This window comes from Pleurodeles waltl, chromosome 9, assembly GCF_031143425.1.
Source record: "Pleurodeles waltl isolate 20211129_DDA chromosome 9, aPleWal1.hap1.20221129, whole genome shotgun sequence".
Taxonomy (NCBI): domain Eukaryota; kingdom Metazoa; phylum Chordata; class Amphibia; order Caudata; family Salamandridae; genus Pleurodeles; species Pleurodeles waltl.
The window spans coordinates 700,155,958-700,171,571 of NC_090448.1; the positions used below are offsets into that span (position 1 = coordinate 700,155,958).

The window sequence follows — 15,614 nt, forward strand, 5'->3', positions numbered from 1 at the left end:
TACTCAACTTCCTAGGTCGGTGCGGTGCCCCATGGCTAGGGCCTCTGTAATGCTTTAATGTGCAATACAACTCCTGGCAGAAGGCTCTGATTGCCTTCTCAACGTATTGGGAACTGCTGGAAGCTGAAGAGAAAACCTGAAGTGAATTCCAACACCAACCAGGGCTCTAATAAGGCAATGCATTCTACTCATTGCCCTCAACCAGTGAGTTACACCATAAGGGTGCCCTCTGATACCTCCTGATTTGCACAGTTGATGAGGTGGAAATTGGCCCTTGACCCACCCAGGGACTTGCATCAGCATTATAGAGAGGTGCACTCCTAATGCCACCTCAAAATAAACGCATAAAAAGTGTACAGTCCTTCTTTTCTTCAGCTCACCTACTGGCAGTTTGTGCTAGGCTGCCATACTCCCAGCACTGAGATCCTGAGAACCAGATTGCTCCTGCCACTGCTGTGACCCTTTCTAGTTATTATCATATTACAGCTCTCCAGTGTTTCAAAGCAGAGTACAGCACAGTATTCTATATGAATTCCAGATTTTTTTAATGTTTGAGCAACTCAACACAGCTAAAACATCCCTGGATAAGGCACTGGGTGCACTGCAAAAGCAGCATTAAGCAGCCACTCTTAAATGTGAGGACTTTGAAAACCACCCTAGACAGAATAGTATCCGAGTCAAAAGCATAGTGGACGGCACAGAGTGTCCAAACTTAGTTGCACTTATGTTCAGTCTCTTTTCTTCAATCCTGGATGATGAACCTCCAGAGGTTAGGCTAGATGGGGTCCACTGCATGGACCAGACAGGCAGCCTCAGCCTCCAAGGTCCACAAGAAATCCTTGCAAAATTCAAACATTTTAGAGAGAAGGAAGCGGTTCTTTGAATTGCAGGTGAATACTTTCCCTATCATTGCCTTTGACTGAGTCAACAAAATGAGGATCTTCACGGTTTGGGAGGATGCACTGAAGGCACTCAGAACTGAGATCCCTCCTGGCTGTGCAAACCTTAATCAGCCACTGAGGGAAGAGGAAGACAGACCACGGACGGGCACACAGAAGGCTTGGGGTAGAAACTGAGGGCTCAGTAAAGATGCAAGTCTATGAGAGACACTAAGGGAGTTGGTGAGGCGGATGAATGATTCTTCTTTTCTCTATATCACTTTCTTTTCCCTCTCCTTTGTAGGACCAAGACTTGGCTTAGGCTCATGCTGCCTGTGGGACTTCAAGAACAATTTATTACTCTTTGTCTGGACCTACCTCTGTATGAAGGTAGTTCTACATGTTTTATACTTCTTATGCTTTCTGTCTCTCAATTCCTGGGGCTGGGGCCCAACAGGGGACACTCTTAGTGTTATGGATTTGCTTCTTCACTTATGGGGGTCATAGGAGCCCACCACCTGAGGTCTCCCTCTAGGAGTGATGTCTCTGATTACAGCCAAACTATTTCTTCTTATAGTTCTTTGGTGGATGAGGGGCACAAAGCTTTTCATGAGTGATTTGGCACTGCTGTTAAAGGACTCCCATTTTGAGGGGTTGGAGAGAGAGGGGGGTTGGTTCCCTATTATGAATTCAGCTTATATTGATTGCAAACTTTTCCCCTAGGCTAGGCCAGGTGCAATGGTTCCATGACAAACATATGTCTGTCAGCACATGCTAAGCCCCTACTCAGTTTTTTCTCTTCAACAGGAATGTGGTTTTTGTTTAATACCAAGGGGTTAAACGTTCCATCTAAGAGGACCAAGTTATGACTTTACGTGCTATGCACAGTATAGTGATATAGGGCCATGGGCTGGTATCAATGACTCTCTTTCTTTCTCGAAGCTGAAATCGCCTCCCAAATCGAGGACTATTTCATGCTTAATGACACTGGGAAAGTGGGGCAGAGTTTCACTTAAAGGCCCCCTAAAGAACGGCTTAGAGACAAAAGTATAGGGGTCATGCCAGAGAGTATGATGATCCAGGAAAGGAATGGGAATGGCTGGAGGAGACACTAAAATCTTTAGAGAAGGAATGTAGAGACTCACCAACTCTGCCCCACCTCCATACATTTACATTTAAAAGGGTCTTCAAGGGGACACATTTAGGACACAACCTAAAAAATTGAATATGGAATGTTTCAAAAAGCTGTATAGAAACATTATAAAGAGTGAACATTACCAAACAGACTATCAGAACCTCTTGTCAATACTACCTAAGTGTATGCAGGTAACACTAAAGGAAAAAAAGTCCTCATACTAGACTACAAAGTAGGCATAAAGTAGTCAATATAGTCCAAATTCAAAGAAATTGAAGCTTACCATGGGCAATTATGAAAAAGTGAGGACCTTGCCTCTCAGGGTAAAAAGAGGAGAAATGTAGCCAATAAAAATAATTAGTCCTTCCAGCAGTAAAATTGTGCTGTGAGCTTACCATTATTTCACATTATCAACACATGATTTCAAGTTTGGAAGGTCCGACATATTTGAATCAATTGCATGGCTCTTCTTTATTTTTCCTTCATTATTATAATTATATTTATTTTTGAGTCCTGGAGGGGTAGCAGCAGTTCTTTAATTCATTTATTTGATGTTTACCTGCCACCATCTCTCATAGGCCCTGGAAATGCACCAGTAATTATTTTACTAATATATTCAACTTTTTCCTAACCCCCATACCCCACTCCCATAAAGTCGAGACAGCAGAAAATATTTTATTTATTTATTTGATTTTTGCCTGCCTCTGCATCCCATGGAGTCACCATGGGCTTCTGATTGTCAACCATTTTTTTGTTTGTTTTGATTTTTGCTTGTCCCCCGAAGTCCCACAGTCCCACAGGGCCTGAACAAATACCAGTAGTTATTTAAATAATTTGGTCACTTTTTACCTGCTCCACACATCCCTTAGGATCCCCATGGGCCCTGGAGAGAGGGACACCAGCAATTACTTTATTCGTTTATTTAATGTTTACCTTCCCTCTCTGCATCCTGTGGGCTCCCCATGGACCCTGAAGGGGCACCAAGTTATCTTTTCCTGTGTCATGTCTAGCAAAACATTGTTTGTTTATGCATGGGTATGCTACTGTTAAGCATTGATGATGATGATCATGACTTGTATTACATGAGCTAGATTGTTCAGGTCTCACTCAGTGAGGAGAAGAAGAATCTTGTTGGCAGTGCCACTACTGATACCAAGCCCTCTGGAATTTCTACATATCTGCCTCACCCTGCTTTGGGCAGGAAGAGGCTAGGAGGAGGATCACCACTGGATCAACAGAACCACCACCAAAAATAAAGCCCATGCCTGCACAACCTGCAGTCATGGAAAGCATTAAATCTGAAATGCACCAACAGCAACTAAATCTGCACAGGACAGTTAACAAAAGAAATGACAGCCTGTAACACCTGATCTTCTTAAAATAGGAGCAGGGTTGGAAGCTAAGCTGAGGATGTTGTTGTGACTGCTCTTCGACTGAACACATAAAATTCATGATCTCTGTCAAATAGAAGAAAGAGCAATTCACCACCAGTACTTCAGTCTCCCTCGCTAGAGTAAGGGCAACACAATCGCCGAGCTCCATCTACCTCAACAAGTTTTTTCAGACTTCCTTACGTTGTGGCCACATGAGCAGAACATCGTAGAATGCACAGTTTGGGAAAAAAGTTTGTTGTGGTTTGCCATGTGGACATTATGGTCCCAAGGCCAACTGGACCATTTGAAACATGAATATGAAGACATGTGGCAGAGCACCTCTGAGAAAATCCATTTAAACTATGTACTAATGGAAGCTGGCAAAATGATAGTGCTTGACCACATCCCTTTTTCTTTCAAAGGAAGGAGAAGGGTTTCTTACATGTGTGGAGACCCTCTGCCCGAAATGGAAGTTCCCAAGTTGGACCTATTTTTCCACTGTTGCAGTGCCAGCGCAGTACCATCAAATGTTACAATGAGTGCCATGAGGAAATCACAAAAAGCTCTCAAAATCTTGGGCAGATTTAATAAGTCTATGAATGGCTTCAACCTCAGCAATGGAACTATTGCCACTGACAATGGCAGTAATATTGTCAAAGCCATGGCTGATGGAGGATACAGTCCTGTGTTTAGTGTATTGCATAAACCTAATTGTGCAGGACTTGCTAAAAGAAGACGTATGGCCTAATGTAGAATTTGGCAGATGGGTTACTTTGTCACAAATGTGACAAATCCTGTCCACCGTATTACAATCCCCATTTGGTTATAAAGACATCGTAGTACGATGGACGGGATATCCGTCACATTTGTGATGGAGTAACCCCCTCCACCAAACTCTAATTCAGGCCCTTAGTCAACAACATACTGGTCACTTGTCGAAGAATTTGAACTCATTGTAGTCATTCATTCCAAGCCCAGAAGAAATTGAGGATCATTCAGTGTGCTGCTAAAGTAATTATAAAACCCTATACAGGTGTTGCCAAAACTATCTTCTATATGCTACAACACCTGTTTGATCAGTACAGGTTATCAGCGATTACATAATTCTAAGGAGAGGAGTTGCAACTGCCAAAGCCATGGAGATGGACAAATGGGGACTAGTTGAGTGCCTGATCCAAATGCTACTCCCTTTTGTGATTATTATTATTAGGGGCGGGTGATATATTCTGCTTTGCAGGTGGAAATGGCGAAACTTTGTCCACTCTATATTATGGTCGGAAAACAGAGCTCTGGCCAAATTCTGCCAACCGCTGCGTGATGGAGTTTTTTCTCACGTACGGCTCAAAAACAATACTTTGGTAAGAGTGAGCGAGATTTGGCACCACCTAGCATGATTTTCGGCTGCTAGGAGGGCAATAGGTGAGATTTCAACTATTCCCGGTAAGAAAGCTGCGGCTCAAATAGAAAATCTACTTAAGTAGCAGAAAAATAAACCCGAGAAGCTGCGCCCTCTGGCGTGTCACGTGGTGATGTTTGCACTGATATTTTTCAACACAAAATGATCTACCAGCGCTAAATCACAGCGCAAACAGAGCAGTGTGCCTATTTCCACTCCTTTGTGGAATTCCAATGACTCTTGCAGAGTTTTTTTTGGAACTCTGCAGCATTCCACAAAGTTAAACTCTGGAGTTACACCCAGGCCTAATTGTTACATGAGTAGTCAGGAAGGAGAAGAGTACCATGATCCAAGCGATCCCTTTGTTGCACATGCTGCTGGAACATTTGCAAGAGGAGAAACAAACAGTTGTCAATGTCAATGAAGAGGCAGATGCCCTGGTCAGCTGCTTAATCATTCACTTGAACACTACTCACAGGCTGCAAAAAGAGATTATGTCCTCCTAAGAGTACATCTGTGTCACAATACTGGTTCCATAGTATGAAAACGCTCTGGCCACTGTCATTCCTGTCTCAGAATTGGATATCTCAACTTTTAGACCTGGCATCCTTAGGGTGGTCTATCCCCAGACTTTTTGCTTTTACCTCCTGTTTTGTTTGCCTTAGGACTCTGAGCACTTTAGTACTGGTCATCAGTGCTAAAGTGCATATGCTTCTCCCCTAAAAACATGGTAATATTGGCGTATCCACAATTGGCATATTTAATTTATCTGTAAGTCCCACGTAGAGTGGTATACCCTATACCTAGGGCCTGCAAATTAAATGCTACTAGTGGGAGTGCAGCACTGATTGTGCCACCCACTTAAGTAGCCCTGTTAACATTTCTCAGGCCTGCCGCCACAGAACCTGTGTGCACAGTCTAACTGCCACCCTGACTTGGCATTTAAAACCTCTGCCAAGCCTTAATCTCCCCCTTTCCTACATTTAAGTCTTTCCAACGGTAAGCCCTAGGTAGCCCATAGGTCACGGTGCCATGTAAGCAAAAGGCAGGACCAACTTTTAAGTTCTCTTGTCCTGGTAATGAAAAACTCCCAAAAGTCGTTTTTAATTACAGTGAGGACTGCTCCTCTCAAAGGCCGGGACTGGTAATTCCTTATATTGCCTTTAAGCTGTAAATTCTGATCTGAGAGAAGTAGCTGCCTCATGTTTAGTACCATTGGAATGGTAATAATAAACCCTCTCTCCTGGTAAGGTCAGATTTATGATTACTAATTTAGAAATGCCACTTTTAAAAAGTAGGCATTTCTCTACACTCACTGCCCTGTGTGCCTGCAGCCTATCTCCGATACATGTCTAGTTTGGGCTAGAGTGACAGTTATACTTGTGCATTCCCTTCAGACACCCACAACACAGGATACTCAACTGAATCTGCATACTGATGGGTCTTCCTGGGGAGGAGGGTGGGAAGGGCTCACACTTACACCTCAGAGGGGTAGTGTCTGGAGTCCACACATAGGGGCTGATTACCTCCCACTGATAGTTTGGAGCTGCGGCTGACCTGAAAGGGGTACCTGTGCACCCTATAAGAACTCTTTGTAGTCACCCCACACATCAAAGTCACTTTTTGATACAAATATTGGGCCCATGACCCACTCAAGACAGTACACTTCTGGACTCAAGACACACTGCTGGAGAAAGGACTGCTGTGTGCCAGGATTGCCAGGACTGACTACTCTCAGTAACTGCTGGCCTGGTTGGTTGTGCCGCCCTGCTGCCTGCTGATACCTGCCCGGTAACCCAATACTCGACCTCTAAGTCCAGAGTGATTCTGAGTGGTCCTGCTTTCCCCTCACTGCTTGCCGTGCAACTCTTTGACCTCACCCAAGAGGCCTCTGCCTCGCTTTGCCTCTCGCATTGCAACAACTTTAACTGAGCAGCTTCTGCCCTGCCATGCTGCTCGCATAGCAACAACTTCACCGAGCGGCTTCGGACCTACTTTGCCGTTTGCATTGTAACAACTTCACTTGAGCAGCTTCAGACCTACTTTGCCACTCTCACCGCATTGACTCTCACCCAAGCGGCTGCTGCCCTGCTGTGCTGCCCTCATCACATAGACTTCACCTGAGCGACTTCTGCCCTGCTTCGCTGCTCTCACCACATTAACTTACCCCGAGCAGCTTCTGCCTTGCTTCGCAGCTCTCATTGCAACAACCTCACCTGAGCAGCCTCTGCCCTGCTTTGGTGCTCTCTTCTCTTCAGTTTCACCCGAGCGGCCTCTGCCCCGCGCCAGCTGCTCACCCTTCTTCAACCTCACTCAAGAGGCCCCTGCACTGCTCTGCCGTTTGCATCTCATCAACTTCAGCCCGAGTGGCTCTGGCCCTGTAAAGTTGCATCCGCTCTTGGTAGGAGCACGACCACGGACATTGGATACTCATGCTGAGGAGCCCCCAGCACCATCATTTTGACCTATTACTCTTTTCTCGCACATTGATCTTACTACCTTCAACGCTAAATATTTCTGTACTGTATTGAACTTAAAAGTATCTAGATATAGATCAAGCTTTATTTTTCTATATACCCTTGTGAAGTCTCTTTCTGTGGTGTGCCTTGTGTGATAATTGTGCATGTGTAGCACAAGTACTTTACACATTGTCTTCTAAGTTAGGCCTGCCTGCTCTGTGCCAAGCTACCAGAGGGTGAGCACAGGCTAATTTATGATGTGTCATTGACTTGCCCTGACTAGAGCTGTGGTCCCTACTTGGACAGGGTGCATACCTCTACCAACTAGAGACCCGGTTTCCAACATCAACTTACAAGACTTGAATTATCAGGGAGGGGCGTGTCAGGGGCGGCAGTTGAATCACTTCAGCTGCCATCCGTGGTGGGGGGGTCTAGAGTGGCGGCCCACAGGGGAAGAGCCGGTGCTTTCCCATTAGGTCAGTGCTAGGATGGCTGGGAGCTATCTGACACACAGGCCCACCATAGCTTTAGATGGCTCCCAGCCATCCAATGCACACAAAGGGTTAACGCTTACCAGTTGGGGGTCAGCTCCACATTTGACCATTGCCAGACCCAGTATGTCAGGGGTTTGAGCAAAGTAACCAGGTAGATGGAGATTATTGCTCAGGGGTATAAGCAGTTTACTCACAGGTAGATTAACAAGCAATTGCAATGCAATGGGTCTTGCGTTTGCTCGAGTTAGAGCTGTTGGCGTTGTAAAGTCCTAACCGGATATTTCTTGCCACATACATTGAAAATGAAAAGTAATGCAGTTTTACATAAGCGAGCCGATAAGAGCCACGCCATGAGCATGAGCGTGTCCCCTCCAGTCTTCCATCTCACCTTAGCACACGATTCATCATGAAGTACCCTCAGAATCCAGAGTAAGTCGCTTGCGATTCCATAATCTTCCAGGATATTCCATTGGTTATCCTTCGGAACCAGGTTGAATGCCGCTCTTAAAACAATTTAAGCGACATAAAGATGGTCCTGCTTCAAGGTGATATACTTCCAGCATAGCACCTTGAAGCAAAAGACCTAGTCGAAGGTACTCTTGAAATCACCTGTGTATTTTCAAGATTATGATTCTCACTTGCTCAGACATGAAGCCTAAACAGGACCTGCCTACAAAAGATTTTTTGGGCTATTATCAAGTAGGTTTATGGGCCGTTAGTTTGATGGAACATTCCTGCTCCCCTTTTTGTAAATGGGCATAATAGCAGCTCCAGCACATGGTGGAGGGGTAGATTCAGCATTAGGATACAGGTCCTATATGTATGGCTGTAACAGACACAAATCTCCAGGGATGCTGTCTAACCCCGGTGCCTTCTCCCTCTTAGTTTGCTTTAGAACATGGGCTGTTTCAGATAAGGTGAAGCATATGATGTCACCGCTTCCATTATTTGTTCCCTTTTCCACTGTGTTTCCCTGGGTCTCTTCTGTATCCTCCGGCAAGGACCTGGTCTGGTTCATTTCACAGCCCCACTCTCTATAAAGGCTCTCAAAATGAAGTACCCACCTATCTAGCGGAATAGTTGCTTCAAGGTGGTTACCAATTACTCCGCAGTTGGATGAAATCAACTTCCAAAAAGCTTTTTGGTCTTCGTTCTAGAGGGCATCTGTTAGTTGCCCCCACTATTCAGATTGCCATCTCCTTTTGGCCTTAGTCAATGTGATCTTATATCTCTTTCTAGACTCACCTATTTCTATACTGTTGCCTTTCTTTATTGCTTCCAGAACAAGTTGTTTCCCTATGCGGCAGTCTTTCGAGTACTAGGATGGAACTATTTTTGACAGCAGCCCCTTCTCTGCTGTTTCACAAAGAACCCCCTCATTTGGTCCGTTATTAGGCAATGGAGATTGACATCATAGGGAGTTTTTCCATAAATGACTCATATATTTGGGTAAGGGCCACTGCATTGGATGCTATTACTGGCCATTTGACATTCCTTCTGTTATTAGTAGTTTCCATTAGGTCTTTCAACATAGGAAGTGCCATATTTCAATCAATCAATGTGCCAGCACAAATTTAGCATTTAAAGACTGGTGGTTGCTGTCTGGTCTTGGAACTACCTCCATGTCATAAAGAAAGGGCCATAGATCGAGGTCATGAAATACACAATCTATATTAGTGATAATTTAGCCTCTTTTAAAAGTTAGAAAAGGTGGGCAATTGGATCTCGTGCTGCCATTTACAATTTGTAGGGCGTAGTGTATGGATACATCCAACAGCTGGGATGCTACCTTTGTCAATTTCTTGTCGTCAACCTGGGCTGGCATAGATGTTGTTACTGGTTCATAGAAAAGACGCCTTCCCTACATGCATCTACTCAAAAGGCAATCGTGTATTGCAATTGTTAAAATGTCCTAACATCTCTGATAAATACTCCACTGTGGCAGACTGCCTATTTGGCTGACAGATCTAATGTATATGTCCCCAAGGGCAATATATCTCACCCACTGCAGTGGCTATTTTGAATTCAAGCCCTAACAGATCCCAGGGTCAGGACCACAGTGCTCATAGTCTATGGCCTAATGTGTGTGTCTGTATAGTGCTTGACTGTGTCACAGAGGCTCTGCTAATCAGAACCTCAGTGCTTATGCTCTCTCTCCTTTTAAATTTGTCACTGTAGGCTAGTGACTTCATTTACCAATTTCAATTGACACACTGGACCCTCCCTTATAAGTCCCTAGTATATGGTACCTAGGTACCCAGGGCATTGGGGTGCCAGGAGATCCTTATGGGCTGCAGCACTTCTTTTGCCACCCTTAAGGAGCTCAGACAAACCCTTTCACAGGACAGCCACTGCAGCCTGCATGATATAGTGCACACACTATTTCACAGCCATTTTCACTGCACTTAGGTAACTTATAAGTCACCTATATGTGTAACCTTCACTTGTTGAAGGTTAGGTGCAAAGTTACTAAATGGGAGGGCACCCTTGCACTAACAAAGGTGCCCCCGCATAGTTCAGGGCCATTTCCCGGGACTTTGTGAGTGCAGGGACGCCATTACACATGTGCAGTACATATAGGTTAATACCTTTATGTAGCTTCACAATGGTAACTCCAAATGGTAACTCCGAATATGGCCATGTAAGGTGTCTAAAATCATGGAATTGTCCCCCCATTCCAAATCTGATTTTGGGGAGTCAATTCTATGCATCCTGGGGGCTCCACTATGGAACCCCAGGACTGCCAAACCAGCTCTCTGAGGCTTGCACTGCAGCTACAGCTGCTGCCACCTCACAGACAGGGTTCTGCCCTCCTGGGGTCTGAGCAGCTCAGTCCCAGGAAGGCAGAACAATGCATTTCCTTTGGGAGCAGGGTGTTACACCCTCTCCCTTTGGAAATAGGTGTTACAGGCTGGGGAGTGGTAGCCTCCCCCAGCCGCTGGAAATGCTTTGAAGGGCACAGATGGTGCCCTCCTTGCATAAGCCAGCCTACACTGGTTCAGGGATCCCTTGTCCCCTGCTCTGGCGCAAAACTGGACAAAGGAAAGGGGAGTGACCACCCTAGGGGTGGTGCCCAGAGCTCCTCCAGTGTGTCCCAGACTTCAGCCATCTTGCTTTGCAAGGTGTGGAGGCACTCTGGAGGGCTCTGAGTGGCCAGTGCCAGCAGGTGACATTAGAGACCCCTACTGATAGGTACTTACGTAATAAGGTAGCCAATCCCCCTCTCAGGGCTATTTATGGTCTCTCCTGTGGGTCTTCTTCAGATTCTACTTGCAAGTTTCCAGCAGGAATCTTCTGCAATTACTACTTCGTCTTCTGACCTCGGATCAACCGCAGCGTGCTCCAGGAACTGCTGTAACAGCAACAAAGTATCCAGAAGGGATACTTTTCCTCTGCAACTTTAGCTCCAGCCAGCAACTGCAACAGTTTCCACGGTGTGCACACTCTGAGGACTCCCTGTCTTCACCCTGCACCACAAGGACCGAAGAAATCTCCGGTGGGGTGACGGAGTCACTCCCCTGCTCACGCAGGCAACTTCTAAGTCGACGACCGGTTCTCTTGGACTCCTCTCACAGCGACGAGCGTGCTCCTTGGAACACAAAGGGTGAACCCCATCGACACAGACTGTCATGAGGTCCTGCTGTTGTAATTTGGAGGAGGTAAGACCTTGCCTTCCCCCAGAACGACAGTACCCCTGTGCACCGCGTCTTCTTCACCTCCTGAGGCCTCTGTGCATTATTTGCAAAATGCCTTCGTGCACAGACTAGCCCAGGTCCCCAGCACTCTATCCTGCGAGGCTCAACTTGCTGAGTTGATCTTCTGCGGCGTGGGACCTTCCTGTGTAGTGCTGCACCAACCACATTTTGCACCTCCTTTGCCCCTGTGTCCTGGGACTCCTGTGGGTGCTATCTGGTACTCTGAGGGCTCTCTGAAGTGCTGAGCACCCCCTCTTCGTCCTCACATAGAGCTGAGGCCCCTGGTTCCTCCTGGGTCCAGATAGTGCCTAGTTGGTGCAAAACGTGACTTTGCCGGAACCAAGGCTTGGAGGAGAAATCCAGCACCAAAACTCGCCTGCATCCAACTTCACGACATGGGACATCCTTTGCATCACACAGGAACCCACTGGCATCTTCCTAGGGTGCATTTCTTCAGTCTTCGTCCAATGGGGACTCTTCTTTTGCACCCTCTTCTGGGTTGGCAGGGGCTTCTGTCCTTCCTAGAACTTCTTTCGACTTCTGGACTTCCTTTGCATCTCGCCAGGTCCAGGAATCCACTGTTTGCTGGTTGCAGACTTGGTTGGTTCTTGCCATAATTCCAATCACAAGGTGCAGTACTTTACTCCTGCTTTTCTGGGCTCTGGGGTGGTGTAATTTACTTACCTTTACTGTATTCTTACTCTCCCAGCGATTCTGCACACACTACACTTGTCTAGAGGGGAATTTGTGATTCGCATTCCACTTTCTTAGTATATGGTCTGTGTTGCCCCTAGACCTATTTTCTCCCAATGCATTCTATAGCATTTCCTATTGTTTGCACTATCCTATGTCTAATTACTTACCTTATTTTGGTGTCTAGTGTATATATTGTGTATAATATTTATCTCCAGAAGGAGTATTGCCTCTAAGATATTTTTGGTACTGTGTCACCCAAATAAACTACCTTTATTTTTGATAACACTGAGTATTGTCTTTACTTGTGTATAAGTACTGTGTAAATATAAGTGGTATTGCATGAGCTTTGCATGTCTCGTAGTTCAGCCTAAGCTGCTCTGCTATAGCTACCTCTATCAGCCTAAGCTGCCAGAACACTACTACATTTTACTAATAAGGGATAACTGGACCTGGTATAAGGTGTAAGTACCCAAGTTACCCACTACACACCAGGCCAGCCTCATACACCCAATTTGCAGCTTAATCAACTCAATGCTACATCAAGAAGGCTTAGTTAACTTGTCTCCAACCCGAACCACTATTCCAGAAATAAGCACACACAGAACACAGAAGAAAAATACAACCAAATCCCAGTAATACTGACTATTATAAGATAAGAACACCGAAAGATTACATTAATTTGTTCCAAGGAGAGGGGGAAAATATCTCTAGTGGTCAAGGGCCAATGTCTTCAGAATAATCAAGCCAGTCTTACCAAACTCTAATGATGTCTAATAGGAAAGCCAATGGGTGGCCCTGCCCTGCCTCTTCCCATCGCCGACAGACGCATGGAGGGCCTACTCTTGGCCTGAGTTTTGCCTAGGACTTACACATGCGCTATATAATACCAAAAAGGAAAAATCTTATGTGTTGTGCAGGGACCGCCTCCCGCGGGATGCTGGACAATATATCCTCATCTCTCCTGCAGTGCGCTGGGACCCACACTGCAGGACTTACACATGTGCTATATAGCACTAAAAAGCAAACAGCTGATGTGTGGTGCAGGGACCACCTCTTGGTGTCCTGGATGATGATGGCCAATGTAGTCTAGCAGTGGGCTGAGACAGTCACAAATTAGCACCCTTTTTATTATGGCTGTCGGTTTGGAGTAATCTTCATGTCTTGCTGAACCGCCCCGTTGTCGAAGACTGTCTAGCATGTGAGAATGGACTTTCAGTACACTGGCTACAGCATATTAAAAATTAGCCATCTTGCTTGAAAGCCAGAATTATTTACCTATGCACAAGTCATAATACAAGCAGATAAATCATGTGGGAATTTGCAATAATTCAAACTACTTTGGGCCTGGTGCCATATTTGAATTTTGTTGTTTATCCTTGCGAGAGATCTCTGCTCACCAGATTTCAGTTGGACTCCATTCTTAGCCTTTTATGCTTCCCCTTAGGCCAATATAGCTAGGCAGTGATTGTACTTTGCCCTTGCAATGAATCCTTGTCCCAAACACTCTTGCACTTTGTCTTTTTCTGTACATTTTGTAACCATTTTAGCAGATTATACTTGACACATGTACATGCAAACCAGTTTTGTTTTATTTAAAGACACTCGGTTCGCTAAGTGCTAGTAAAGCTGTAAGGAGCTTCTTAATACCACCCATAAGATATTGCAAATCCTTGCTTTTTTTAACTCTTTTTTAACACTTCTGGATTGAGCTTTGTTGAACACTCTTTTTGTACTTTTATAATGTTACTGCTGATCATATATGAGAGTTATGATTACATTTAATAATCAAATAAAGATCAGTCTGTCACTAATCAGTGAAATAATTAAGCAATGCCAAAGGATATGATATAATATTAATATAATAAAATGCATGAGGCCAATCTTAGAACATTTTGTGCTGCTGACTTATTGTAGAACTAAGTCATATTGTGTTAGTCCCTCCAGGAAAAATAAAAATAAAACAGTTGCCTGTCACTTTATTTTCTTTAATTTGTATTTAAATTTGTAGATGTGCGGATGTTTAGCAATGTTAATATCTTTAAACTGCTTTCAGCTATTTCCCCTTTAGTGGGCTTTATCAGGTGTTATAGGTTGAAACCTAAAACAGGAAAGCCTACATATACCTCTCCTACAGAGTAACATTCCACATGAATTGAGTCTCTAACAAGCACAATCCAGATAAAAGCTTCCAGAGCTCTAACAGTGACTACCCATCCTCTCCCCCCACCACTAACACTTAATAGACCCCCCTGCGGGAGAAAGAAAAACCCTTCTTGTGCTGCATTTCAATAAGTCACCTCTCTGTCAACATATCAATAGTTCATAGTATAGTAGTAGCCCAAAACCTCAATGCCCCCAACAGTAGACACCCTCATACTACTTGATCCCATGGACCTTACAAAATCACTACTAACTCCCATTATATAGGGCAGTGATGGCATGGGTAGCCTTGCAAAGAGGATCCACATCACATAATACACTGAGGGCCTCATTCCGACCCTGGCGGTCATGGACCGCCAGGGCCGGGGACGGAGGAAGCACCGCCAACAGGCTGGCGGTGCTTCTGGGGCAATACCGCCGCGGTCAGAAAAGGGGAACCGGCGGTTTCCCGCCGGTTTTCCCCTGCCCCAGGGAATCCTCCACGGCGGCGCTGCAAGCAGCGCCGCCATGGGGATTCCGACCCCCTTCCTGCCAGGAAGAGGCTGGCGGGAACGGGTGTCGTGGGGCCCCTGGGGGCCCCTGCAGTGCCCATGCCACTGGCATGGGCACTGCAGGGGCCCCCTAACAGGGCCCCATTCAGATTTTCAGTGTCTGCAAAGCAGACACTGAAAATCGCGACGGGTGCCACTGCACCCGTCGCACACCAGCAACTCCGCCGGCTCCATTCGGAGCCGGCTTCATCGTTGCTGGGGCTTTCCCGCTGGGCGGGCGGGCGGCCTTTTGGCGGTCACCCGCCCGCCCAGTGGGAAAGTCAGAATGACCGCCGCGGTCATTTGACCGCGGTGCGGTCTTCTGGCGGTCTCCGCCCAGGCGGGAGGCGCCCGCCGCCCGCCGGGGTCGGAATGACCCCCTGAGTGTTAAAATGTACTCTTATCAAACCTCACTATGTTGCAAATGGCTAGCCTCCCTCCTAACTGCATGCTTATGAGGATAAGGTTTTTATCAAAAGGCAAAGAAGACATTGATGACCTGTAATGTGACAAACAACAGACCTCTTTTTCATCATGAAAACCTGGCTGGGAGATAATATGGCTTCAGTACTCCAACTACCAATCCCCCAGGATACCAATGCTTTACCCACAGCTGCCAAGGAAAATATGGAGGAAGTCTAGCAATAATAATCAAAGAAGACATCATCAAAATGAAACGTATGCAAATATCAGGATGTGACTCTCTACTGACAAGATCCAAAACTACCCCAATGTTCACATGCACATTTCTACAACTATACTGTTCTCGTCCAAAAAAGCAGAGCATTCAGGGATGCC

At 45.7% G+C, this 15,614-nt stretch overlaps 1 protein-coding gene across 1 annotated transcript in view; it reads right to left on the reverse strand.

Annotated features, from left to right (window-relative positions):
• Nucleotides 1-15,614, reverse strand: part of LOC138259732 (solute carrier family 22 member 6-like) — a 457,910-nt gene that overhangs the window by 54,269 nt on the left and 388,027 nt on the right. The window contains exon 6 of the mRNA XM_069207625.1: nt 8,124-8,238. Coding sequence (XP_069063726.1) covers nt 8,124-8,238 — 115 coding nt within the window. The remainder of the gene's footprint in view (nt 1-8,123; nt 8,239-15,614) is intronic.